Raw genomic sequence first — 26,122 nt, 5'->3', positions numbered from 1 at the left:
CAGGACGTCTGCTATTGGCTGACAGCTTGCTGGTGCTCTGTTGTTCAGTACAAATTGGAGGAAACTAAATCGGCGAAACCCCGAGGATAACTTAATATTATTTTAATCAATAATTTGATTTAAAAGAAAAATACTTGTTGTCGACGTACTAAAAATATATTTGTGATAGCTTAATGCGGGGGTGACGTCGATTGCTAGAGCAAACCCTTATTTAGAAGTAAACTATGCTAGCCCCGCAAGCTAACTAGCTATCGAGTCGTCGCCTCCTTCATGGGTTTCTTCTGTTGAGCCTCCCCGGGCTTGTTCTAGAGCAACGAGGCAAACTATTTATGCCATCAGCCAGGGTGGGTTGTCTTTTTTAATATGAGAGACAGGTTTTGGGACAGTTTGACTATTAAATGAAACCTATTATTAAAGCCAACACATTAGCATTCCGGTTAGCTTAGCCAGTAGCTTACTTGCTAATGCGAGGAGGATGTGTTTAACAGCAACGCCTCACTACTTTAACGATTTGTGTATTTCATGGGCTTTCTACAATAAACACGTTGTATGGTTTAAACACACAGAACTCGGATTATATCATGAGTGGGACGAGCTGCAAAGCTAACGGAGCGGTGTACCCGGCCTCATCAACAATGATGAGCTCCCTGAAGAAGCCGAAGATGGAGCAAATTCAGGCCGACCACGAGCTCTTCCTACAGGCTTTTGAAAGTGAGAATGTGACATTTCCCCCATTTTGGTTCAACTTTATCCAGCGCAGTTAGCTTTAAATCAGCTTGAAATACCTTAACTTCATGTTACATTATCTATGAATGTATTGTATATTTTTATTTATGTTGACATGTTGGCTAAATAGGTAATGATTGGTATGGTTAAGCATAAATAATTGTTATAAAGCAATAGAAATTCAGATCTATTTGTTAAAAAAAATGTTTATTATAATACATAGTTGTGTTTTGGTTTGTCCTAATTTCTTTCAAGAAATCTTTTTGTTTTTTTTTACATACATGTGTTCAAAGTATTAGATGCAATTTTTTTCATGGTACTCCATCACTATGAAGCTCATCATAAGCAGTTTTTAAAGTTTATGTAACTTTTTAAGCTCTAAATAAAGTTGTGTCAATGCCTAAAACAAATTAAATTTGTTTTTCTCTTAGAACCAACTCAGATTTACAGATTTCTCCGCACAAGGAACTTGATTGCAGTAAGTCAACAAAACTGTTGTTTTTTTTTTTGTTTTTTTTGATGGTTCGATTTTTGACTGTTTTCCCTTTTCTCTCTCCACCTTATAGCCTATATTTTTGCACAGAACGCTTACTTTTATGTCTCACAGGAATGGCCGAACAAACACCCGCAGGTATGCAGACTAGTTATTTCGAACTGGAATGAGAAGAAAGTCTTGTTATTTGGCAGCAGCAATCTTAATATTAAAGCAGGACTCATTCAATTTGGATTGTCCTATTTTCCTAGGAAAACATTCAAAGTGGATGATATGCTGCAGACTGTTGAGAGGATGAAAGTGGAGCAGGATTCGCCAAGGTAACAAATCACCAAAGATGTTGGACTTTTTAATGCAAAATTCTAAACATTTGCCTGTTTGTTTCTGCCTTTGCTTTGTTAGTTTGTCTTCACACCTGCAGCTAACTTTTACTGGGTTCTTCCATAAGGATGGTGAGTGTTTGGGGCTTTGTATTTTGTTCTGGGTTATGTTTACTTTTAAATGTGTCCGATATTTAAACTCTGTTTCACTAATGAACATTGTAACTGACAGAACCGATGGGGATATTTTGTGTGTTGCTGTTTTTAAACTTAGATGAGAGTGAAGGGTTTTTTTTAATGTTAATCAACATCAGTGTTGTTGACACACCAACATAGTGCTGAAAATATGGAGCCAGAACTTAGTAGCAGTAGTTACTTTAGGGCCGTATAACACATGGAAGATCTAAAACCCTTAGTAGTCTGGGGCCTTTTGAACATTATTTCTTTACTGCATTTACAATTTTACAAGTTATGTTTAAAACTGTTTTTTTTTGTTTTGTTTTTGTTGATGCTCTCTTGATACCCTTTGATCTTGTACAACCCCAGCTTATTTTTTTTCAGATATATTTCTTTATATTACACAATAATTCTAGAATGAACCTGAAACTGTCCATAAAATTTCCTGTATTTTCTGGACTATAAGGCGCAATTTTAAGAGAAAAGTCCAACATTTACAAATTCGCCAAGTCCAGTGTAATGTTGCGTTCACAACCATCGAGATTCACATGTCAAATTCGCGTTTAATGCTCATTGCTTGACCAAAAATGTGTTCATAAACTAAATCATTTTGTGCAGAGAAACTACTATCTGAGATTTTATCCTCATCACTTCATAGAGGCTTTGACTGTATATCTTGTTTATAATACACAGACGATATGGAGGATGTTGAGACATGAAGTTTATTTATTTTAAAAAGTTCTACAAAAGCATCATGATTGACGAGATAATCACATCTCCATGTCTGGGTTCATGAGATCATTCAACCTTTTTTTTTTCCTACGGCGATCGTTACCTTCTACACTGCAGGAGCTGCGTCTGAATGACGGCGTCTTTAGGTGTTTTTTGTGTCTCTCTGACCCAGTTTGATGAATTTCTGTCCTGCATTAGTCCAGGAAGATGGGGGGGGGGGTAAAAACAATAATAATAATGTATTAATGCAAACTACAAAGACATCATAATGTTCAGGAGGAGAACGATAAGATTCTCTTCCATGGGACCACTCCCACAATTTAAAGACTCAAAACAATGAAAAAAACGTAACTTACGCTCCGGAAAATACATAATTTTCTACAGCAAAAATCACAAAAATGTGATCAAACTTTTTTTTTAAAATGTCTTATAGCAAAGATCAAACGTCTAGAGAAAAAATAAAAATCTTAACATTTTACAAATAAAGGTCAAACAAAGTGGAAAAATCTCCGTAAAAACCAGGAGAAGCTCCACTAAACTATATGCAATTATCCAAGCATTTTGAACTCAATTTATTTTTGTTTTAAACCAATAATTTTAAAGCTAATAACTTTTTTGAAACGTTCACATAAAATTGTGGATGAAAACTATTCTAACGGGGGGGGGGGTTCGGTGTAATTCCTACATCATTGTGAACAGCTGATATGATTGGCCAACGCTCAGGTCAGAGACTACTAAGGGCTAAAACAGGATATGGAAGCATATCGGACCATATTAGAAGTAAATGGTAAATGGAAAGTTTTGTTTGAACACACTGAAAATGAAACGTTTTGCTTTTATTGATGTAACTATGGATGTATACAATATAATATCTGTTTTTTCTAAAGTTTTGAATCATTCAGAAATATTCACCATTCAGTTGGCTGCTTTGATTGTCGTCTACGCGTTTGTGTTAAAAGTGAAGTTTTACTGTCAAATGTTTGTAACAAATAAAAGTAATTCAGGTTTTAATCACCCAATGAAACTTTTCATTTTTTTCATGTATTTCACTGACACAAGTCTTGATAACAAACTCTTCTTCTGGTTCTTCAGAAAAGCCATCCCAGAATTCAGAAAATGAACAAACTTCTGTGTCTTTAGAGGTGCTACTTGTCAAAGTCTGCCATAAAAAACGCAAGGTAAAGCGCCACATCCTTCCACCGGTCACTCTTCAGCTGCAGGTCATTTGTTTTTGCTGGAATCTCTAAACGGGGTTTTCTATGTTTCAGGATGTCAGCTGTCCTATAAAGCAAGTGCCTACAGGTAAAAAGCAGGTGCCTTTGAATCCTGACAGTAACCAAACCAAGCCTGGCTCCTGCCCTTCCTTATTGGTCCCCAGCAATGAGTTTGAGCCCAGCAACAGCCACACGGTGAAGTCCTATTCGCTCCTCTTCAGGGTGTCGCGCACAGGGAAACGAGAAGCCAACGGTCTGGTTTATGGAGAAACTAATGAGAATATTGGTACCCTCATATTTAGAAATGCTCTTACACTGTCCAAAAGAAGCAATTTGCTCGTCTGCTGAATGGAAAACATTGATTGTTTGTTGTTGTGTTTAGATATTACAGAGACTCCCAGTAGAAAGAAGAGAAGTTCGTCTCATAGGGAGGAAGGAGAAACGATGGAGACGTATGTAGCACAGATGACTGTCTTTGATAAGAACAGGTGAGGATCTGTGGCGTTGTTTAGTCCTTCTCTGGCTCCTCCCAGCACCCCTTTAAGGGCTTTGCTCATTGTTTCTAGAAGACTGCAGCTTCTTGACGGCGAGTATGAGGTTTCAATGCAAGGCATGGAGGACAGTCCTGTGAGCAAGAAGAGAGCCACGTGGGAAACCATTCTTGATGGGAAGGTGAGCCACATCAGACGTTGACATTATGAATGACTTGAGCTGCTTTCCATGGGAAGTAACTTTTTCCATTTTTGTCATTTCAGAGAGTACCACCGTTTGAGACTTTTTCTCAGGGACCCACATTACAGTTCACGCTGCGTTGGACTTCCGATTCCAGTGGAAAGTCCACCGCTCCTGTGGCCAAGCCGCTCGCCACTCGCAACTCAGGCAGCACCAGCCCCATGGAGACAAGGACCAGCCACCACCGAGCCGCCCTCATGGGTACGTTCAAAACCGGAGCTAAACACAAAAATAGGCTGTGATGTGAAATCTTTCTATCCGGATGATACAACAATGAGGATTTGTTGCAGGTATTATGTTCTAAAAATGACACCAATTTGTGAAAACAGACAACTTTAGTTTTTACAATGATCATAGATGTTTTAAGGCGGTGAAAGGCCTCACTGCACACGTTATATATGAACATTTTCACACTTTTCTCTCGTTTAGACTCTTAAAGTTCAAACTTTCGTAGAATAATAAGTCCAGTTTTTAAGAAAGAAAACAAAGATCTGCTCTCAAAGGAAGATGTATGTAAACTTGGCGAGCTAAACACGTAATCTTCTGGAGATACGGGATGGAGGAGATTGATTGACATGGTTGCAGGACACAATGCGCTGTAAAAAGCAAATTTTAAATGAGGAAAGTTTGAAATGTTGTTCTCGTGTTGTCACTGCACAAGCTGTTGTGTTCAGACAAAGCCATGACAAAAGATCTATAACGTACAGGATTTCTTTTGATCACATTCTGGACTTTAGTTCCTTCATTGTTGCTTAAAATCTCATGAGTCTACAAAGAAGCCTTAGGCAAAAACCTCAGTTAACTCTTCATGAAAAAGTGACCTTTTCTCATTTTCTATTTGATCTCCTAACGTTTTGACATTTGTGAAATGTTCCCGTCAGCCTTGAAGGAGTCGGTCAGCGCAGACATTCAGATGAAGAAAGAGCTGGTGCCATGCGAGCCCCGCCAGAAGATCCGGATATTTTATCAGGTACATCTACAACACCGTCGACGGCAAGTGTCAAAACGAACGCTAACCATCACATCATCACTATTATAAGTTTTTATTTAAAGACTAAATTGAGGTTTTTATGGGTCTTTCGTAACTTTAATTTCTGTTTTTAGTAATTTAGTTGCTGTAAGGTTAGACTTCAAAAGTTATTGATGACTCCTTGCTTCTGCTGTACTTGGATTTGACTGACTTTGTAGTAATTGTGGGCTCCGTTGTCGTTCAGTTCCTGTACAACAACAACACGCGGCAGCAGACCGAGGCGAGAGATGACCTGCACTGTCCCTGGTGCACTCTGAACTGCAGCAAACTCTACAGCCTGATCAAACACCTGAAGCTCTCCCACTCCCGCTTCATCTTTAACTACGTGGTAAGAGTACACTCAGTTTGTGTCGGAGCTTATTTGAAGGGAACAAATGCTCTCTTTTAAAAAATAGTGCCACGGAAAGTTTGTTCTGACCAGAAAATGTGTGAAAACTGAAACGGTTGTTTCAAAAAAAACCACAAAAACAATTTTTTAGAGAAAGACGTTTTCTTAAAACCATTTTACCCTAAACTGCAGTACAGCTTGTTGGTGTTTGCATGAATCTCCTCCTGCATATTCCTGGGATTTCCTCTGCACTCTTCCTTTAATATCAAATGCTGATTCTTTTTCCTGCAGCCTCACCCCAAAGGTGCACGGATAGACGTGTCCATCAACGAGTGCTACGATGGCTCGTATGTTGGCAACCCTCAGGACATTCACAGTCAGCCAGGCTTTGCTTTCAGCCGCAACGGCCCGGTGAAGAGAACTGCTGTCACTCATATTCTGGTTTCCAGGTAATCGGCACATGCCCCTGTTATGCAGTCAAAAGAAAAGATTGGAGCACATGTGTGTTTTTACATCATTCTTGCTTTGTACCAATGAGTTGTCTTTGCTTTTTTCTTTTTTTTTTTTAAAGACCCAAGAGGACCAAACCAAGTCTGTCAGAGTTCTTGGAGTCTGAGGATGGAGAGTTGGAGCAGCAGAGGACTTATGTAAGTGGACACAACCGGCTGTACTTCCACAGCGACAGCTGCATGCCTCTGCGGCCCCAAGAGATGGAGGTGGACAGCGAGGACGAGAGAGATCCAGAGTGGCTCCGAGAAAAGACCTCCATGGTGAGAACCGGCGAAATATGCGATTCTGGAAACTGGAGAAAGAAAATCTGGGGATTTCTGAATGAACATACAGTAAAGAAGAATATGCCTCTGAACAAAGTTTGACATGACGTACTTATCTGGTTACCCCGACAAAAGAAAAACATCATTTTGGTCAGCTTTCATTCTCTCAAAGCTGCTCAGAACACGGAAACATAATCAGAATCACAGCATGGAAATTTCTATATCCAGATCAGGAAAAAAAGTATACTAGGTATTTAAAAAGACTAAATGAAATTCATCAGATTATTATCAGCATGTCCATAATGCAAGCTAGTTTGGTTAAAGTCCCACTCCAATCATCTTTTGATCTATTGTTAAAGCATTCCCAATGGTTGTTTAACTAGAATTGTGCCATTTTTAGCCAAATTTAAAAAAAGCCACCCACCATATTTTTCTACATAATACAATCTTTTTTTCAGCTGGTCCTGATTCATGACAATTTGAATAAAGAAATACGCAGAAATGCAATTTCCAGCTTACTTTTCTTTATACATATTCTCCATCAGGAAAATACTACAAGAACATGTGAAAAACACAATTTTCATCAGATTGGCTCTTTTAAATTAAAAAAAAACTGTTGTCGTGAAAACAGAATCCCCATCTTTTTTAAATAACATTTACATTTATTTATGTTTTCTTGTTTTGCAGCAACTTGATGAGTTTACGGATGTCAATGAAGGAGAAAAGGAGGTGATGAAGCTGTGGAACCTCCATGTGATGAAGCATGGGTACGTTTCAAAAAAAGTGATGAAGGAACAGACCTTCTGGTTTGTTTTTTAGGATTGTTGTTTTCTAGCAGGTGGGACACCAAGTGTGTGGTTTCAAGTAGTTTATATCGACGTTTTGTTGTTTTAATCATTCGTTTCTAACTCCAGCCTCAAGAAGCTTTACATTTTAGATGTTCTAACTTTCTCTGCTTTGGTCTCTCTTTAGCTTTATAGCCGACAACCAGATGAACCAGGCGATCATGCTCTTCGTGGAAAATCGCGGCGCTCACATCATCCGCCGCAACCTCTGCCGCAATTTCCTCCTGCACCTAGTGAGCATGCACGACTTCAACTTGGTGAGCACCGCCACCATCGACCGAGCGATGGCGCGCCTGCAGCAGATCCAGGACGAGCTGCCGGACGGGGAGGCGCTGAGGGAGCAGGCGCTGGCTTGCAACGGCAGTGCTGCCCCTTCCAGCGGGGGGACACAAGGAAAGAGGACAAAAAGTGTGCTGACAGACTGATGAAAGCTACCAGGATGGAGTGATTAGCGTCTGTTTGACTTCAAATGTAACAAACATTTAGCAGCCTTCTGTTGACGGGGAAAGAGTTGGACCTGATGCAAACCAGTGTTCAAGGTAAACACGTTTCTGAAACTCAAAAACTGAACCAAATATGAACTATTTTAGAGTAACTGGCCCACAGCTTCTCCAATCAGGATATGAGGACTGAGAGATGCAGGTGGGTCCTACATCATGTGCATTTTGCTGGAGCCACTGAAGCCTCCAGTTGGTTCTCTGAATCAGTGACGGCTGCCTTCGGTATGCTGGAATAATGTACATCCGTGTAAAGACTGCAGTTCAAACTGTACTCCAAACATTGTCACTGTTGATTATTTGTGCACACATGCATTGTTGCAAGCGCATCTTTTTAGCTCGTCATTTTGGCACTTGCCCTCCGTATTTTGAAACTACCGTTAAAAAAGAATAACTAAATAAATCTTGAGCAAACATTGAGAATATTTTTTTTACATCAGAGCAACAACTTTTGTCTCTTTGGTGTAAAAAATACGAAGGTACTTTACAGGAACGTCTAATCCTGCCTAAAGTGAATTTCCTTTAGGACTCAAGAGGAATCAGTTAATTATGAGCCTTCTTATCATTTAGAGTGGATTCTGGGCAAAACCTTTCATTCAGATTAGAATTCCTGCAACTGCAAGCCACTCAAATCTAAATAAATCAAGTTTGGGGGAGTTTTTCCTTTTTTTGGCAACCAACAACACATTCTACTCTGCATCGTGCAGAGCAACGATTGACCCTAAAGAGATGTATGCTAGTTCTTCATATGGTCACAAAAGGTATTTACTTTTCCTTTCACGTCTTTTTTTTTTTTAAATCACAGGTGAATCATTAGCTGACAGAAATGTGTGAACGTGTAATTACATAAAACCTTTAGCTCCTCTAAATCTAGAAATCTTCCCTTAAAGCAATAGGTGGTTCAGTGCTTGGCTCGTCCAAATGCAACGTCTCTGTTTCTGTTCGTTTTTGTTTTTAGGTGCAGTTTAAGCCAAAGTCAAATACTTTCACCCATCTCTTAGTTTGAGTATTTCCTTTTCCATTCCATAACAAGTTTGTTTGTTCATATTAAACTGTAGTTGTTTTTGTTGTGCACATATAAATTGGTGATTAACGATGTTTGTTGTTGAAGATTTCATTTGTGGACAACCAAAATTACCAAGATATTTTTTTCTTTTCTTCTCACTGTCAGCCAAGAGTGACATCTTCAGCATTTTTGTCATAACTTGTGAATTGAACACTCTGGCTAAAGGGTATTTTATATTTAAATAAAATACGTTTGCCCTTATTACTGATGCTTCTGTCTTAGTCTCACCTCAGAGGAGATGGCATTTCTGCACAGAAACAGACATTTAATCATTTATTTCCTTTTGATGAGTCATGATTTTCTTTAGGTTTTACATCACATTGAGTAGGAAAGACGTGTAGCGACCTGGTGGCGTCCTGTCCGTCCTGAAACTGGAAGATTTTGAGTTGAATCCACAATCGGGTTGGACCAGGCATTGGCAACCTGGGGCTTCGGAGCCGCACGCAGCTCTCTGTGGTTCAGTAAAATAAGTATTGTGTTCCAAGATTGTCGTGGCGTCTTTAACACCATCGGGATGTGCGAGAGAGCAGGAGAAAGACAGCAGAACCTCTCCACGGCGTCCATGGACCAGCTGTTGTATTTTTGGGAGCAGGCCTGAACTAGGAACGGGTCAGAACCAGGCGAGCTGCTCGTCCCTGAAGCGGCGCCCCTGTGCTGCTGACTACGGTCGGCAAGCAGTGAACGGGAAAGGTTCATAAAAAAACTTGTTTTTAAAAACAAAACGATGCACGGTGGTGCAATGGTTGGCGCTCTGGCCTCAGAGCAAGAAGTGTCCTGGTTCAAGTCCCAGCTGGGGGTCCTGAACCAGACCACCAACGGGGGACCTTTCTGTGTGGAGTTTGTATGTTCTCCCTGTGCATGCGTTGGTTTTCTCCGGGGACTCCGGCTTCCTCCCATCCTCCAAAGATCCTCCCATCCTCCAAAAACTTGCTTCATAGGTTCCTCTAAATTGTCCCTAGGCTAGGTGTGCATGGGTCTGTGATTGTGGCTCTGCGACAGACTGGCTATCTGTCCAAGATGTCCCCCGCCTTCACTCACAAGTGGCCAGGATAGGCTCCAGCAGCCCCGTGACTCCGAAAGGGACACAACGGCTTAGAAGATGAATGAATGAACGAAACTATTGGGTTATTGTTGAGTTTTAACATTTGCAGAGAGCTTTATAGGTTCTTAATTAATAAACTGTTATTAATCTAGACAATTTAAAACTAATTTTATTTAACATTAACTTTTTTTAAAAACATTTCAAAAAGTGTTTTCCGTTTGCTGAAAACATGTATAAATTAAAGTATAAATTCGATTCCTTCGAATCGAATAATTTAATTTAATAATAATATAACCCGTCAAAAAGTATTTTTTTAAATGTTTGATATATTGACCATCTTTCTCCACATACGATCTTTGGCTGAATTATATCATGGCGCAGTCTTATTGCGTCATCAAGGAGTTTTTTTTTTTTTTAAGTAGTTAATAATGGCGTCCTCAAATCTTTCCTTTTTTGGGGTGTTGTATATGTTTACACTCGCATCTGTCTACGTTTAAGTTTTATTTACGGTAATATACGTTTACGTCGTCACATGATGGAAAGTATTTGGGTTTAAGCCGGCGTCGCACAGTATGACGTTGTTGCTTTTCTGTCGAGCGCCAAACACAAAATACAGTGAGGATGTGACGTGAGTTTGTAGAGTTTGAGAATGACGGACGGGTTCAAACTGTTTAAAAGCTCTCGACTTTCTTGCAAAGACATCGCGGAACCGCCGATATTGATCCCATCATCAGAGTCGAGCTGCTCAGACGAAGAAATAACGCCGCAGAAAACGGATCGAACACTTTCCTCCAGTGAGGGGAAGACGCCAAGAAAAATCTTCCCAATCTTCGTGCGGACTTTACAGAACAACAAAAGTAACCTTAGTTCAGAGAGACAGCCGTATCAGACCGCTGAGGGCGCGCGGGCAGCAGCGTTTTCTAATCAGAAAAAAAATGATCCACTGGCGGTTTCCCCTCACCTGACTGGGAAGGATGGGCGGGGCTTGTCCACCTGTGGAGAGCAGCTGCCAGACTCAGAACTGCAAGGCAGTCTGGACGAAATCCAGACCTCAAACCCATCATTTCCTGTCCACACTGTTTTCAGTGCTTTGCAGAAGAAAGCCCGTGATGGACTGCAAAAGAGTAAAGGTGAGCTTCATTTCTATATATTTATTTAAATTATGGTCTGAAATGATTTTCTGAAGCAGGTCACGCTTCGCACAAATCTCCACCCTCAAAAAAGAAGAGGAAGGAAGAAATCGAAGGGTCTGGGAGGTTGATGAAGCGCCCCAGGTGCTGCGTCTCTGCAGAGGCCGCCATGGATCCGGATCTCCACAGCTTCTCCGCTCAGAAGAAGCCCAGAGGCAGTAAGCTGAGCCTGAGCCGCACTCGCAGGCTGAAGCAGCAACGTGGCAGGCCTGCAGTCCACCATCAGTGTCACTCTGGACCAGAGCTTCACCAAGGAGGTGAGGCGTGTCCCATTATGACCCCTAACCCACTTTGAATGAATTTTACCCTCGGTCAAATCTCTGTCTTCTGTTGTCCAGGTTCCTGCGTGGAGGACACTCTCTGGACAGACAAGTACAGTCCTCAACATTCAAGTGAAGTCATTGGAAATGCCGCCTCTGTAGCTAAACTGCACAGGTTCTAGACTTCACCTTAACATCGTGGTTATAAAGCTATTCAAGAGGAGAGAAACCTTCTTTTAATTTGAGGCTTTTACTTTGTAGTTGGTTGAAAAAATGGAAGCTACGAGCCAATCAGGATGAGAGGAGAAAGATGGAAGAAAGACGACGAGATGACGGTGAATTTCCATCAGTCGGCTCATTTTCCTAATTATCATTGAACCTGTGGCATCAGTCAAGCTTCGGGATTTGAGTGTCTTTACTGTTGCAGCTTAAAATGTTGCATGTTAGTCTTGTGATGTGATTATCCACTACCATTCACCTTCCACCCGATTCGGTCCAAAGGTGTAACATGCACAATTTTAAACTGTCCCTCCTGTTATCCACATATCAAACTGTGATTCAATGAAAGTCTGGGCTTTAAAGAGTCTTTAGTGTGGGAGGAGAATTCTAGTATTGTCATTATTTTTAAAGTTGCACATCTGTCTTTGTAGATTCATGGGACTGTGGAGATTTCCAGGGGGAATCCGCCTCAGAGGACCCAGACGAGGAGTTCCTGTGGAACACGGTGCTGATCAGTGGACCCCCGGGTGTCGGGAAGACGGCCTCGGTGTACGCCTGCTCCCAGGAGCTGGGCTTCAAGGTGCCACTTCCACAACTTTCAGTTCCAGGTCATTGACATGGCGCCATCACACTCAAACATAGGAAGCTCAAAACTTAAAAAACAACAAAGAAAAAGGTTCAAACAGTTGAGAGTAATATAGTATAAATAGGTGCCATAATAACATAAGAATACAGATAAAAGCAAAAAATGTGTCAAACTTGGCTGTAAAACTAGGTTTTAGGAAGGAAAGATGCTATACTTTAAGTTGTCCTGTAAATTATTTTTTTTACTACAATCTTGAAGTAAGTCTTCATTTAGACTAAATTAAAATGACCCATTTATGACAATATCAATGTGAATATATATGTATAAAATATGTAAGTATTTACGTTCATTTTTATTCTGTTTTTCAGATATTTTTTCCTTCATTGTTGCTTTTATTTCTTTCACAAACTTTCTTCTTTCTCTATTTAATTTTTACTTAAATAGCTTAAAAACATTTCTTCTTTTTTGTGAGTCTATAACAACAATTTCTATATTTTGACTTTTTACAGCCCAAAAAGCGAACATAAGTAAAAATAGACTAAAAGCAGTAAAGGAAAAGGCGGAAAAATGAGACTTAAATATTTTGAATTGAATGATAAAATACTAAATTTGTTGACACTTCTATTGTTTTTATATTTTGTCTTTTGTGTTTTATTAACTTGTTAGATTTTCTTTCTTGATGCCCATTTTATAAATTTTGTTTGTTTAAAGTTTCTCTTTTTTTTTTTACTCAAGTTAATTTCAATATTTATGGTTAATAGATACATTGTTATTGATATTTTCTCTTATTTAGAGAGATTAAACAAAAAGCTATTTTAAATGTTTATGCTAAAGCCCGGTCTACACAATCATACAATAAAGATAATAAAAGATAAAAATAGACAATCAGAATTTTTCATAATTTTTCTATTGCTGCTCATGTTCTTTCTTTCAGTTCCTCCAAATAACAGTTATTTTCTTTTCTTTATTGGAAAAACTCAAAGGTGTTTGAGGTGAACTGCTCCTCCCAGCGCAGCGGCCGCCTCCTCCTGTCCCAGCTGAAGGAGGCGACTCAGTCTCATCTGGTGGAGATTTCGGGAGCAGACCGGCTCAAACCGGTCGTCTTCAGCAGCATTCAGAGATCTGAGGCGGGCACGTTGGATCATGTTCAGACCTTCTTTTATTCATTCATTACGAGCTTTTTGCACGTAGTGGAATTAATGAGCTTTCTTTGAAAACAGGAAAAACTTCCCTTCCCAAAAACGTCACTTCGGCTTCAAAGAAAGCAGCAAGAAGGAAGCTGAGCTCCCGCCGCCACAAAGCGCCAGCAGACGCCCTCACTCTGGCTCACTTCTTCAAAGTAAAGCGTGAAGCTGACGGCTCGCGCCTTGGCGGCACGCCACCGTCTGGAAGTCCAGACCGGAAGCTCCTGTGCCACTCGTTTGCCGGCCGTGACCAATCAGAGCCGCGGAGCAAAAGCGCGGCCACCTCCCTGATTCTGTTTGAAGAGGTAACGGGCCGCCGCTCTGCACGCAGTCACCTGACCTCTGCCTTCACCGTCTTTATGGTTCTTCTGCTCCCGCAGGTGGACGTCATCTTTGAGGACGACGTCGGCTTCCTTGGAGCCATCAAAGCATTCACGAAAACCACAAAGAGGCCCGTAGTTCTGACCACAAACGGTAAAGCCGGCCCTCGCCGCCTCACCTGGAGCTCCTGACATCTCCTAACAGCAGACTCATGTTTTGGTAGATCCTTTATTCAAGGACAGGTTTGACAGCAGCTTGGAGGAAATCGTCTTCAAAGCCCCATCAGAAGTGAGTTGACTGTTTTTTTTTGTGCACAAGCGGCGAGCTCTGCAAACGTCGTTTCCCCTCCCTTTGAAGGGGAGTGTCGGCAGCTACCTGCAGCTGGTGAGTCTGGCCGAGAACAGGCGGCTGGATTCAGGCGATGCCAGAAACCTCGCGGCGCTCACGGGTGCTGATGTGAGGCGCTGCCTGCTGCAGCTGCAGCTCTGGCTCCGCAGTGGAGGAGGCGGAGCCCAAACCGGCGGGCTTACTAAACAGCTGCTCCCTCCAAAGAGTAGGTTAAAAACATTTGATATAAAAAGAGGACTATCTTTATGATTTGCATTTTTATGATTGAAACCCCATAAGAATGCAGATCAGAGCTTCCTCCATGTGAAACCAGCTGCTCTGCCTCGATGTTGGGCCTCCAGTCTGTGAGTCTGAGTCGTCTTCTGGACGTTCTGAAGGTTAGTGGCTCATGGCTCACTAATCTGTCTCCCACACTCATCGCCTGTTTGATTTTGCTTCTTTAGTCTGAACCGGACACAAAGGTGTTCCTGAACCTCCTGGCTGAGAGCTGGAGAGGAGGCGTGCCTCTTCTTTACTCCAACCTGGAGCTGCTCCTGTCCTCTGGAGCCTCGGTCCTCGGTCCGGATGAGGAGACGGGCTCCTGTCTCCACGCTGATCTTCGGCAGCAGAAACGGAACATCACCTGCAGAACATCCGCCTCCCGGCTGAGCCGGCGGAGGGGCAGCGCAGCAGCGACAAACCCCCGTTTGATTAAATCATGGATGCCAAGAGACTCGGGTTTGAATGGAAATCGGGAGGAAAAAGCCGCTGACTCCACAGCCGCCCTCGCAGACTTCTTTGACCTCATGTCATATCTGGACTCCACATTTCCAGACGCGGGACGGCCTGTTTCAGGCTCTTCCCGTTCCACAGCGTTCGTCTGGACGGGAGCAGCGTTAGCAGACGGCTCTTTGGACGAGACGGGCGAGGAGGAGCGTCTGGGTGACGGCGAAGAGGGGCTCCTGGACATCAGGGCTGCTGCTGAAGGGCTGGGCTTTGGCATCTGCAGCAGGAGCGTGACCGAGGCGTGGATTCTACCTCACACTGAAGAATGGGAGAGCGAGCGTTCGGGGACAACCACGCTTCCTAAAACACAGACACTCATCCTCACCTCTCAACCTCTTTGTGCCCCGAGGTCAGTTTCACTTTTCATCATAACATCTGAGGCAAAGAATTATTCAGATCTGTCTTTGAAAACTCCAAAACAGGGATAAACATCCAACTTCCTCCCCAAGGTTGTTTCCTTTCAGTTCCCATTTCCTTTTTTTATATTTAGATTTTGTAAACGATGGCAGGTTTGATGAAAAAGTAGAAGTGAAAATGTTCTCAATTTCCAGAAAGACTGAACCTTTTTTCTTTTCAATAAAAAACATTTGCAAATCCTTCGTCGCACACGGTAGCCGGTTAATCTCCGCCTCGTCTTCATCTCATCAGTTTGGCCCAAAGGAGGCTGAAGCTGAGCAGGAAGGTGCTGAGCAGCAGGACCTTCGGCCTGCTGGGGAACAGGCGCGCGGTCTGCGCCGAGTACCTGCCGGTCCTGCGCTTCATTTGTCACAAACGGAAAGAACAAGCCAGGTGAGTCGAAAGGTTTTTTTTTTGTTTGTTGTTTAAACGGTTAAATCATCTTTTATTCTATTTTTTTTAAAGTGTTCCCAGTGGTCTTTTAATTAGGATTGTGCTGTTTTTAGCCAAAATCCAAAAACCTGTGTCGTTTTCGAGGACATAGTTTCTGCAGAACAGCAGCGGTTCATTAGAAATTCACCTCTGAGTTGTGCAGAGTAAGCCTGCCCACACATCCCATCATCCCTCAGTTTACCTCCTTTCCTGCTAGCTTACAACCCCTCACATCCACAACCTAACATTAGCGGTGCCAAAAACACGGTGAGCGATAATGGAGTCAGGTTTGAGTCAGACATTAGCCCAGACGAGGAAAACAAAGACGTACACGGATCCGTTTGCAAGTGGACGCATCAGGATTAGATGGAGCAGGGAGTTTGAGACCCGCCCAGGGTCTCTTCTACTATAACTTTTTGCAGATGCTCCTGAATATTAAGAAATTTTTAGTTTTTAGCTTACTTTTCTTAAAATATGTCCTCCATTATAAGATAAATGGCACAAAGCATTAAAAACACCTCAGAGTGGGTCTTTAACATCAAATATGTGAGGAAGTTTCCTACAGGTTTGAAAATGTGTGTCAAAAATTTATGCTTCTGGCTTTAATTCGGATCATTTCTCTCCCACATGACGGTGAGCAGCTTCATGCTGGACCTCTCCAAGTCCACCGTGCAGCTTCTGGCTAAAGACTTCATCTGGAGAAGTTTGGAAAAACCTCTGAACCGAACATCTTCCAGTCTGATGAACTCCTGTCCGCCTGCTTTACACCAGCTGATGTGAAATTGTATTTTTGTTAATAAGGTCTAATTCTGAACTGTAAATAAAGTAGATTTTAATGGAACAAAAGGCAAATTAAAGGTTGTCTTGCTTTTAGTCATAAAGAAAGTTGTAAGGAAAACACGGCTTAAATAACTCATTTATTCAGGCATATGAACAGCAGGTTTGAAACAGTTAAGTCAACGCATCTGAAATCCATAAAAATATTTGTGCCTAAAATGTAACAAAGAAAAGAAAAAAAAAAGATTTAAATCTCCTGAAATGAGAGTTGTGTGCCCACATACACAAAAAAGTACATTTTGGGCCTTTTCTGCTCCTTTCTTAATACATTTACATTTTCTAAACTAATCTAGTGTTCGATTTTCTTTGTTTTTTAAAGAATATAAAACTATTTTGTTGCATTTTATTTTAGTTCCTGTACAGGAAGAAACATAAGAATGGCATGAAGGCGTCAGTCTCTGTGGTGTAGAGCTGGTTCCATCTTATGAAACGGGTGAATTGTTACCTCGTCTTTGGGTTTCTTTTCATCGTTGGTTGGACACAGAGTTTTCTTCTGGTGACATTTGTGCAACATAGCAGGTCAAAATCCTCCCAAAGGGTTTTTAATCACAGCAGGAGTAATGACACAGTCACTGCATCAAGTAAAGTGACAGAAATTAAGTCATTTAGACACATTAAACCCTAAAAAACGCTACAGGAGAGCCCATAAAGGAGCAGTTTGTGTCGCTATAGGTGGGACTTTCGCTAACTTTCACAGAGAAGCTCGTAGAACGCCACCGCCTGAAGCAGCGCGTCGCACAGCTCATCCCCTCCTCTCCGACTGCCCATCTGGAAGTAGTTCCTGTACTTGACCAGCAGCTCCTGGGGAAAGTTTACCCTGGGGAGCTTCTCCGTCACAGACTCCGTCATCATCTGACGGACTATCTGAGCCCCGCTGGTCCGGGACTCGCCCACCATCAGCCCAAAGTGCCGCCCCACAGCCGTCCTCATCATGTTGAGGACCCTGTGGGCAAAGGGTTAGGACCCAAATAGAATTTTAAAAAAGTAGTACATGTGTGCACATTTGGCTCATTTTTGCCATATATGTTTGGATGATTGGCAAACGGGTTGTTACACTGAAAACTGTTATGAGAAAAAAAGGTATAGAGGCACAACAACTGTATAAAAACAGAAGCTTCATGAAGAAAAGTTGTTGGGTTTTTTTTTTGCATTTACGGGATATCTCTTCGAACCTGGGGGGGATGTTTGGTTCAGGAGGGGTGATTCTGGGCTCCAGCAGGGCAAAAAGCATGGCTTCCACTGTCCTCATGTGAGCCATGACAGGAAACAGCGCCGTGTTCTGAACCGAGATGGACGACTTCTCGATTAGGTAAAAACTTGCCGGCGGGAGGAGGGACACGACGGCCGACACCTGCCAGCAGAACGGAACAATCGGACACGTTTTCAGCCTCCCAACAACCGTGCCATTAAAACAAAAACAACAACAGAGAGACTCCGTAAACTATTCTTACGTCGTTCAAATAAGCAGATGCCATGTATGTTCCCTTTAGGAAGTTTGGACATTCCTGCTGTTGCCAGTCCAGCACCATCATCTGTCTGTCCACATGAGCCCAGGCGATTTTATTAGTCCCACAGACTATTGAGACAAGAGAACTGGCCTCCTGTGTGAACCAAAAACAGTTGTTAGTTTAGAAAGGATAAGGAAACGATGAATCAACTTGATCAATATTCCTACGATCTAAACAGATCGATCTGTTTGAGGAAACGTATTCATCAAATTGACTACAATCAGTATAAAATTGTTTCAAATTGAAATAAATGAATTCTATTCGTGCGTTCATTCATTCTCTAAATCAGTTTTGTCCCTTTTCGGGGTCACGGCGCTGCTGGAGCCTATCCGGTCACTCATGGGTGAAGGCAGGGGACACCCGTCCACATTTGGACTGAGACACGGTGGGTTTATTTTCCCGTGACGTAAAAACGAGCAGCACGGCGGACGACACCCGTGATCAAACCATCAGTCTAATGTGTGGAAACCCTTTAAATTTAGTAAAAGCATGTGACCATACGTTCATACTTCAAAATAAAGCAACTTCAACTACCAGCAACCACATATGATATGAATCGAATGGTTCAAATGAATCGTTACACCCCTAGAAAAGAGGTCGTCTCAAAGGCTTTCACTATCAATCCAAGCTAAATTAGGATTTTAGGGAAGTTTTAGATTATTCCAATAACTTGAAATAGTCTGAACTGGATTTCAATGGTGCTTTTATGATTGCGTCCATTTTTATGTGTGAGCCCTGATTCCGATGATCAAGCATTGTGGAGAGGGAAAACTAAAGGAAGAACGGATCAGACTTTGTAAAGTTCTGAGCGTTTGGGTCTGAGAGGACAGGAAGGAGACAAACACTGGAACATCTGCTGTGGGACAGCGTAACCAGAGCTCACCTCCAACCAGGACCGGTCCACCTCAGGTTTGATGAACCTAGCCAGCTGGATCCTCACTTTCCTCTCCTTTTTCACCGGGTTCAGGATGGAGTTAAAGACTACCACGGCGCTTTTGTGCTTCAGCAGAGGCACGTCTACCACGCTCTCCAGGGATTTAAAGGGTCCGTTTTTGCTTCTGTGCTCCACAATGTTGATGGACTTGCGTCCTCGCAGCAGTTTGATGGAGGCCAGCTCCGCCGGGCTGCCGTTGTTCAGCAGCTGCAGGATCGCGGCCCGTTGCTCTGAGGTGTAGCAGGCGTCCAGAGGTCTGCTGCTGCCGTCGTCCTTGCAGGGCTCCGAGGACAGCGACGCGTTCAGGGTCTCGAACCCTGCCACGGGAATCCGGCTCCTCCAACAGCATGTGCACTGGAGGTACCGAAGCTCCAGCTCGGGCAGGGAGCCGCGCAGAGAGCGGCGGAGCAACCCGGACTGTCCTGCATATTATAGGGACAGGACACAAATGGGAAACATGATTATATGGATTTTTTTTCCAGAAAAGGCGCGATATGTATAAAAAAAAGCATACACAATGGTTGTATTTTTTTAAATAAAGAGGACAAGATTAGAAACAACAGAAAAAAAGAATTTAAAATGATTACTTTTACTCTTAAATTTAGCTAAAGTTTGTTATTTGCCTGCTTAGCCTTAGCCACACTAGCTATCGACATTTATTTACGGATAAATTAAAACAAACTTCTGAAGCGTTACCTTACCTCTTTGGATAACAGAGGATAAAAATCGTTCAATGACCCACATCACGTTTAAGTCAATGCATTGATTATTTTAGCGCTAAAACGTTTAAAATGTGCTACTTATTCGCCCTCAAACTGAACGGGTCCGTCTGTTTATAGTGACCGGTGAAACACAACAAACACGGTAGACTTGGTTCCGAAATGAGTTTTTTCCTTTTTGTCTTTTTATTTTTTTTATGTATTTTTTTAAATGAGAAATGCCGTGTTGGTGTGAACAGGTAACAAATTATTTAACTTCCTCTTTGTTAATATCGCAAATCAACCAATTAAAAATAACTAACATGCTAACTTAAGTGCAAATATTGAGCACAACATTAGACAAACAATTGAGATTATTGGGGGAAAAGACTTACTTTGTTTGTGTATATTTTAAATGTAAATATCTGTAACATATGTTCACTTTGTTTTAATTTCCCCTAAAATCTGCTGTCAAAATCAGTTAAGTTTTCTGTTTTATTTTTATTTTATTCTTTTAAGTGTTATTAATTCAACAATTATTACTGTAACCTATTTGCTTATTTCTATAAAAGAGCCAAGAAAAGCCTTTTTGTATTTGTAATCTTTTTTATTTATTTCATTTTTAGCAGTGTTCAGCTGTTTCTTATTTATTTGATACACTTTGGTTAAATTAAATTATTGCTATTTCTTTCAATGCTCTTTTCAAAATCAGTATTTTTCCAAAGTATTCAAACGGTTTGAGCATCCTGGTTTCTCTATATTTTGCTTTTAAAGAATAAAAGATGTTGGATTTTCCTAAAACTTCTAGGCTAAAAACGAAGTAAGGAGTTCTAAATGTTTTGTAAAAGATGTTTATCTTTTTGAATCACGTTTGCATTATTACACATTTTCAGTTCCATTCTTGTAAATTGCAAGCTCCTACAGATGATAATTATTTCCCCCCCCTTGTTTCTTTTCTTTGCTTGAGTCCTTCAAGGGTCATGTACTAGAAGAAAAGAAAAAATTAAATTAAAAAAAAAAAATGGTGACAGGAAAAAGCAAGAAAAAAAAGGTTTAATCTTCTAAACCCTCATGAAACATTAAAAAAATATTTTCCACTTGGAACAAAACATTGAGGAGTGATTAACTTCAGTACAAAGTCTTTTAGCTCCTTTAAAAAAGGAATTTAATGGTTTAAGTTATACATTTAGATTAAAATATATGCACATCAATGTCTTTTGCCTTACTTAAACCAAACCCATCAATCAAACCCGATTCTCCAGCCAGTGGTTTTATTCATAGCTGTATTTTTAAAGCAGCTTTGACCCTTTTTCACTGGAACAGTAACCTAGTCACCATGTGTCGAAGTTACGCCTATTTCACTTCCTTTCTGCTTTATTTCTGTCCCTCAGTGTTTGTGAGCAGAACAATAAACCATATGATGCTGCTCTGATAAGAGGAAACACTGAGTCAGTGACGAGAAATAGTGTTTTTAACTGTTGCTGCGCTGCAGAAGAGCTCACATCAACATGGAGCTGGAACCTAGTAGTTGTTTTTCTTGGATTTGACCCGTCAACCCCACAGAAGGGGCCGAACAGTTTTTCATCTATGGCCAATCTGGCAAGAAATAACAAAATCCTTCTGGAACTTGTACAACGGCCGGGGAACAACGTGTGTGCCGACTGTTCAGCTCCTGGTGAGTCAACTCAGGCAAAGTCATTAAAAAAAGGATTTCATTTTGATCATTTAATGTCTAACATTGGGGGGGGGGGTTGCTTCAGAGGGGAATGTTTTGCACTAAATTGAATGTTTTACGAATGTAGAATTTGTAAACTAGAGAAGTAAAGTGCTATGTAACAGGAGAACGGGCCGACTTTGATGTTGTTTTACTGTCATGCCTAGGGGGAAGGAAAAACTGCCATTTAGTTAAAGCGTGGCTTCATTGTTCCCGTTTAATTTGAACGTTTAGTCACTGTGACATCATGAAAAGATGAGACAAAGCCAATTCAAAGACAAAAAACTCTGTTTTTTCCTTGTTTTTTTCTTTTGATGAACGTTGTGATCGTGTTTGTTCACAGAGCCGGACTGGGCATCGTACACTCTGGGCGTCTTTGTGTGCCTGAACTGTTCTGGCATGCACCGAAATTTACCCTCTGTCAGCAAAGTCAAATCCATACGGCTGGATTACTGGGACAGCTCTCTGGTGGAGGTATTTCAGTAACATTTTCTTAAATTTTCAAACAAATGTAGACATGTTTATCGACATAATTTAATCTCAAAGTCAGGAATGAAGAAACAGGGTGAACATGACTTCTACACCTCATTTGTTTAGATGACACAGGACTCTATCACCAAATAAGAAAGTTTCTCTTTTGAGGTTTCTAAACTTCATATTCTTTGGTTTCAGTTCATGCAAAAGAGAGGCAATTCCGAAGCCAAAGCCATTTTTGAGAAGTGTGTCCCAACTTTTTTTTACAAGCCGCGACAAAACGACTGCATGTGAGTGCCTCTCACCACGCTCACCGCGCAGAGAAAAACGAGAGAAACGCGGAGCAGAGGTCACGCTGGACAGGCGGCACACCGAAGTACAACAGGCTGAGTGGGGGAAAACAATGCGTGTCAAAACCTCTTCTCTTCTTACATTTTGTGTTTCAGTGTTCTGAAGGATCAATGGATCCGTGCGAAGTATGAAAGAAGGGAATTCACCGGAGAAAACAACAGGTTTCTGCAAATTTACACTTCTGGTGACTGTTTTTATTATCAAGTAAAGCTCAAGGAAGATGCACTTGTCCCTGTTCTTCAATTCAATATGTTCAATGTTTGGATCCCAGAACAGTTTGAATCCCCTATGTGGAAGAAAGGCAGAGTCAACAAGCAGTTCCTCAAAAGGAACTTTCTGCTGTCTCAGCGAGATTTCACCCTTAAGTACTTCATCAAAGAAGATGTGAGTTTGCTGCGGCACCCTTTTGTCAGCATGGTGCACAATCCTCTGAGGTTTTTGCTTTTTTTTTTCCTTCTGCAATGACACTCAGTTTTCTCATTAAAACAAAGTCCAAGGTTCCCAAAGCCGTCATCAGCATGAAGGATCTGAACGCAGATTTCCAGCCAGAGAAGATCGGACACCCTCACGGTCTGCAGATTTCCTACTCGGAGGATGACCACACGAGGAATCTCTTTGTTTATCACGATGATGGGCAGGTGAGGCCGTCCGTCACAGAAGATCCAGGGAAACCAAATCAGTGTTGGTCCTGTTTCAACTACTGTTCAGTCTTTCTTGTAGACTCCTGCCAGGTTTGATTGTGTTTTTTTTCTCGTCTTTATCTAATCCTTTGCAGACAGTTGTTACTTTCTTTAATGCTATTCGGGCGACGCGCTTGGCCTACCTCCTGAGGAAACACCAGACACTTCGAAACAGCGATGTGAGACCAACTTCAAAAAAGAAAAGTATTCAATGCCTTTGAAAGTGATCAAAGCTACTTAGCATGGAAAGATACTGAAAAAAGAAATTAAGTGTGGAATTTAAAAAGAAGAACAGTAAGACAAAGTATCCTGAGGCTAAAGTACTTTAATTTGTTGTTTTTAAAAAATTGTGTAGGGACTTTGAACAAATTTTAGCCCAATTACTTTTATACTCAGATACAAACCAGTTAAAAAAAAATCATTCTGTTCTTTGCTATTCTAAATTCTCAATAATTCCACTGCAAGCAATAAGAGGAAAGAAATGTATAAACATAAGTAACAAAATCAAATCCGATAAAATATCTGAAGGGTTATTTTGTGACGTTGTGTGCTCATCGGGGTGTTAAAGTGTGTCCTGTCATAGGAAGAAAATGTCACTTTACTAGAGTTTTGAGATGAGTCGTCTGGACAGATGACAACATAGCAATGTCTGGCCAAAGTCTGCATCTTCCAATTAAATAGAACCATAGAGCATTTCTGCACCAACACTGATACTGTTGGGCATGGCGGTGGTCTGGTAGTGATTTGAGCTTTGAGCGTCATCACTAAATGCCTGGGAGGGGTGGACACCTCTCTGTTAATAAGGTTTTGTGCAAGGCCTGTGTTTAGGATTGCAGTTATGAACCAAAACACTCCAGTAGATCAAATGCAAAATAAATGCAAATGCAAACAGAGTCAATCAGTGAAAATTCAGAATTCAATTTTCCCCAAAAACTAAAAATAAATAAAGAGAATAAACACCTTACGGCTGAAAACAAGGATAAATGGAAGCAATAATGAAGGGGGAAAAAAACAGATGTCCAAAGCTTAATTTCATTCATTTAGTTATTCGAACCCAAATGACATGTATACATCTACAATTATAAAAAAAAAAAGTCCAAATAAATAATAATAATAATAATAATAATAATAATAATAATACATTTTATTTATGTGGCGCCTTTCTGGGCACTCAATGTCGCCTCACAGTGCGAAGTGGGTAAAAACATAAACATACAACAGTAAAATTCCAGAACACAAAATAAGTTAACAGTTAAAAACAGCAATTTAAATATTGTGAGCTAAAAGCATGACGGAAAAGGTGAGTTTTGAGGTGTTTGGAAAACTGAGTGAGTGAGTCCATATTTTGTAGATCAGAGGGGAGGGAGTTCCAGAGTTGTGGGGCAGTGCTGCTGAAGGCTCTACCCCCCATGGTAACTAGTCGTGTTCGTGGAATACTGATAAAACTTTCAGAATAAACTTTATTGAGAAGACTTTACAACACAATTACTTTAATGTTTTTTTACAAGTGGTTGTACACTCAGTTAAATGAAACAAAGTTCTCTCACATTTTAGTTTAAATTAATAACAAATATTTGCCTGTTCTATCACTTAAAAGTATGTTTTAGTGTAAAATATTTTAAAGACCGGTTAGTCAACATACAGAAAGAAAATGAAATGGGCAGAATTTGTTAGATTTTTGAATAATGTTTAGATAAGGACAATTATTGCATCAACTGTTTTATTTAAAAATCAATGTCAAACAATGTTAAAATGCATTCCGTGGCTTTATAAACGGAGTTTCTCCACACAGTTGGTGCCTCAGTTAACGTCAAAAAGTCTGAAGGAGGGCTACATGGAGAAGACGGGCCCAACAGTACGTTCAGTCCTATGAATCAATCATTTACCTTCAAACATCACCTAACTTTGTTGGATTTTTGTGTGTTTTTAGACACGGGAGTCTTTCAAGAAGAGATGGTTCACTCTGAACTTGACGAACAGAAAACTTCTGTATTTGAAATCTCCACTGGTAATGAAAGGGGAACAAAGGGAAAACCTTATTTGACGCTTCACAAAGAAACCAGTGCCGTTTGTCAGAAATCCTGTACGGTGGGGCGTGAACTCAAAGTCACACTTCTGCTCTTCTGCTTGTCAGGATGCCACAGAGAAGGGCTTTGCCTTCATCGGCTCAGAGAGCCATGGATACTCTGTGTCAGCGTGCAGCGGTCAGTCCAAAAGAGGAGGCCGGTGGCGCTGGGGGATCTTTCTGAAGACTCCTGATAGGGAGTATGTCTTCATGTGTGAGCAGGAATCTGAGCAGAAGGAGTGGATAGAGGCTTTTAGAAAGATCATCAGTCAACCCATGACTCCAGAGGACTATGCCAGTACGCTGCTGCTCTGCCAAATCACATTCTACCACTTTGTCCACATGCAAGCCTTCACTTCTCACTCTTTTTTTCATAGATGAAGCCAATTTAAGGCGAGGAAAATAACTGGGATGTTATGACCATGCTGTACTCAACAAGACACGGCAGACGTTACAAAGAAGGCTCCTTCTTAGCAGGATCTTTGCACATCTGCAGGCAGAATATCCCACATTGATACTACTAATGCTTTATCGGTGTCAGGAGGACAACTCTTAAAAGCCTTGCTGTGCAAAAACATTATGTATAAAGTGACATTTATTTATTTAATTTTACATTTAAAATTGATTATTAATTTTCATTATTTGTGTTTTTGGGTTATTATAGTTTGCACATTTTCACAAGACAATGTACTTTCACACTTTATTGCTTTAGTATCTGTTACTTTATAAGAACTTATACCTAATAAAGAAACTAACAAATTACCTGAAAATAATTTAATATAGATCTATTTTTATTCATTTATTTTTTTAGGTTTTATGCTTCCTTAAAAAAAATTGAATTTTCAGAGGCAGTTATTAGTTACACCACAAGAGGGCGCGCGTTCACAAACTCCTTTTCGGAGCGAATATTTGACGTAGAAGAGAAGAAGACGAGATGTCTTCCTCTGAGCTTTTTTTAAGTATCAGACTAGTCTTTCAGAATATTATACGCAATTACAATATTTAAAATATGTTTAATTACAAAAACTAAACATGGTTTATAATGTAAAAGATAAAAAAGTTAGATGTTTCTGTGTCGAATAAAAGAGGCGTGGTGCGCTGTTCACACAGTCGGAGTGATCCTCCCGACTGCTTGCTGACGCGGCTCTAAATCGGCGTGACTCGTTATGTCATCAGCGGCGGTCC

The 26,122-nt window shown here is 40.9% G+C and overlaps 4 protein-coding genes across 14 annotated transcripts; 3 read left to right on the top strand and 1 right to left on the bottom strand.

Annotated features, from left to right (window-relative positions):
* The first annotated feature begins 17 nt into the window (after positions 1-17).
* On the top strand, positions 18-9,134 carry suz12 (SUZ12 polycomb repressive complex 2 subunit). Of its 4 annotated transcripts, none has more exons than XM_020701165.2 (17): positions 18-344; positions 567-711; positions 1,158-1,204; positions 1,293-1,357; positions 1,471-1,539; positions 1,622-1,671; positions 3,541-3,626; positions 3,717-3,915; positions 4,045-4,150; positions 4,232-4,334; positions 4,418-4,595; positions 5,276-5,364; positions 5,609-5,752; positions 6,044-6,201; positions 6,324-6,522; positions 7,213-7,292; positions 7,498-9,134. In XM_020701165.2, exons 1-17 carry the CDS (start codon positions 330-332, stop codon positions 7,793-7,795), a joined length of 2,031 nt encoding a protein of 676 aa, XP_020556824.1. In that variant the 5' UTR covers positions 18-329; the 3' UTR covers positions 7,796-9,134. The 4 variants fall into 4 exon arrangements, with proteins under 4 accessions (XP_020556824.1, XP_011472328.1, XP_011472323.1 ...); XM_011474026.3 differs by having other exon boundaries at positions 4,229-4,334; XM_011474021.3 differs by having other exon boundaries at positions 3,717-3,948.
* A 1,171-nt stretch (positions 9,135-10,305) lies between these two features.
* LOC101172133 (ATPase family AAA domain-containing protein 5) lies at positions 10,306-16,528 on the top strand. Of its 3 annotated transcripts, none has more exons than XM_011474010.3 (14): positions 10,306-11,105; positions 11,162-11,422; positions 11,504-11,600; positions 11,687-11,760; positions 12,076-12,224; positions 13,214-13,361; positions 13,451-13,719; positions 13,795-13,888; positions 13,959-14,023; positions 14,093-14,288; positions 14,363-14,427; positions 14,527-15,197; positions 15,497-15,637; positions 16,318-16,528. In XM_011474010.3, exons 1-14 carry the CDS (start codon positions 10,625-10,627, stop codon positions 16,454-16,456), a joined length of 2,850 nt encoding a protein of 949 aa, XP_011472312.1. In that variant the 5' UTR covers positions 10,306-10,624; the 3' UTR covers positions 16,457-16,528. The 3 variants fall into 3 exon arrangements, with proteins under 3 accessions (XP_011472312.1, XP_011472308.1, XP_011472301.1); XM_011474006.3 differs by having other exon boundaries at positions 10,307-11,105; positions 11,165-11,422; positions 14,363-14,460; XM_011473999.3 differs by having other exon boundaries at positions 10,307-11,105; positions 14,363-14,460.
* Positions 16,529-16,580: 52 nt separating this feature from the next.
* Positions 16,581-19,850, bottom strand: tefm (transcription elongation factor, mitochondrial). The gene is made up of 5 exons (XM_004065682.4): positions 19,657-19,850; positions 18,905-19,377; positions 17,965-18,114; positions 17,686-17,864; positions 16,581-17,456 (listed from the first exon to the last, which is right to left on the bottom strand). Exons 1-5 carry the CDS (start codon positions 19,697-19,699, stop codon positions 17,198-17,200), a joined length of 1,104 nt encoding a protein of 367 aa, XP_004065730.1. The 5' UTR covers positions 19,700-19,850; the 3' UTR covers positions 16,581-17,197.
* A 1,019-nt stretch (positions 19,851-20,869) lies between these two features.
* Positions 20,870-25,710, top strand: LOC101158081 (arf-GAP with dual PH domain-containing protein 2). Of its 6 annotated transcripts, none has more exons than XR_002873377.1 (11): positions 20,876-21,328; positions 21,711-21,841; positions 22,040-22,131; positions 22,288-22,376; positions 22,464-22,576; positions 22,684-22,830; positions 22,968-23,076; positions 24,665-24,727; positions 24,803-24,880; positions 25,007-25,235; positions 25,315-25,710. XR_002873377.1 is itself a non-coding variant. In XM_023955486.1 (11 exons), exons 1-11 carry the CDS (start codon positions 21,241-21,243, stop codon positions 25,341-25,343), a joined length of 1,143 nt encoding a protein of 380 aa, XP_023811254.1. In that variant the 5' UTR covers positions 20,884-21,240; the 3' UTR covers positions 25,344-25,710. The 6 variants fall into 6 exon arrangements, 2 of the variants coding, with proteins under 2 accessions (XP_023811258.1, XP_023811254.1); XM_023955486.1 differs by having other exon boundaries at positions 20,884-21,328; positions 22,968-23,051; XR_002873372.1 differs by having other exon boundaries at positions 20,872-21,328; positions 24,803-25,235.
* Positions 25,711-26,122: the final 412 nt, after the last annotated feature.

The sequence above is a fragment of the Oryzias latipes genome, chromosome 1, assembly GCF_002234675.1.
Source record: "Oryzias latipes chromosome 1, ASM223467v1".
Taxonomy (NCBI): Eukaryota; Metazoa; Chordata; class Actinopteri; order Beloniformes; family Adrianichthyidae; genus Oryzias; species Oryzias latipes.
Note: the sequence above shows the minus strand (reverse complement) of the source record. Positions and strands in the feature narration are given on the sequence as shown.

Excerpts from the sequence above, each read along its gene's own strand:
- suz12 (XM_004065795.4), top strand. Across the intron at positions 4,151-4,228 it reads ACTGTCTTTGATAAGAACAG|AAGACTGCAGCTTCTTGACG; the intron begins GTGAGGATCTGT and ends CATTGTTTCTAG. Across the intron at positions 6,202-6,323 it reads ACTCATATTCTGGTTTCCAG|ACCCAAGAGGACCAAACCAA; the intron begins GTAATCGGCACA and ends TTTTTTTTAAAG.
- LOC101172133 (XM_011473999.3), top strand. The coding sequence starts at position 10,625 with ATGACGGACGGGTTCAAACTGTTTAAAAGCTCTCGACTTTCTTGCAAA. Across the intron at positions 11,761-12,075 it reads AGAAAGACGACGAGATGACG|ATTCATGGGACTGTGGAGAT; the intron begins GTGAATTTCCAT and ends CTGTCTTTGTAG. Across the intron at positions 12,225-13,213 it reads CCCAGGAGCTGGGCTTCAAG|GTGTTTGAGGTGAACTGCTC; the intron begins GTGCCACTTCCA and ends AAAAACTCAAAG.
- tefm (XM_004065682.4), bottom strand. The coding sequence starts at position 19,699 with ATGTGGGTCATTGAACGATTTTTATCCTCTGTTATCCAAAGAG. Across the intron at positions 19,378-19,656 it reads ATCCTCTGTTATCCAAAGAG|GACAGTCCGGGTTGCTCCGC; the intron begins GTAAGGTAACGC and ends TATAATATGCAG. Across the intron at positions 17,865-17,964 it reads CATCTGCTTATTTGAACGAC|GTGTCGGCCGTCGTGTCCCT; the intron begins GTAAGAATAGTT and ends TTCTGCTGGCAG.
- LOC101158081 (XM_023955486.1), top strand. The coding sequence starts at position 21,241 with ATGGCCAATCTGGCAAGAAATAACAAAATCCTTCTGGAACTTGTACAA. Across the intron at positions 24,728-24,802 it reads TGGAGAAGACGGGCCCAACA|ACACGGGAGTCTTTCAAGAA; the intron begins GTACGTTCAGTC and ends GTGTGTTTTTAG. Across the intron at positions 24,881-25,006 it reads TGTATTTGAAATCTCCACTG|GATGCCACAGAGAAGGGCTT; the intron begins GTAATGAAAGGG and ends TCTGCTTGTCAG.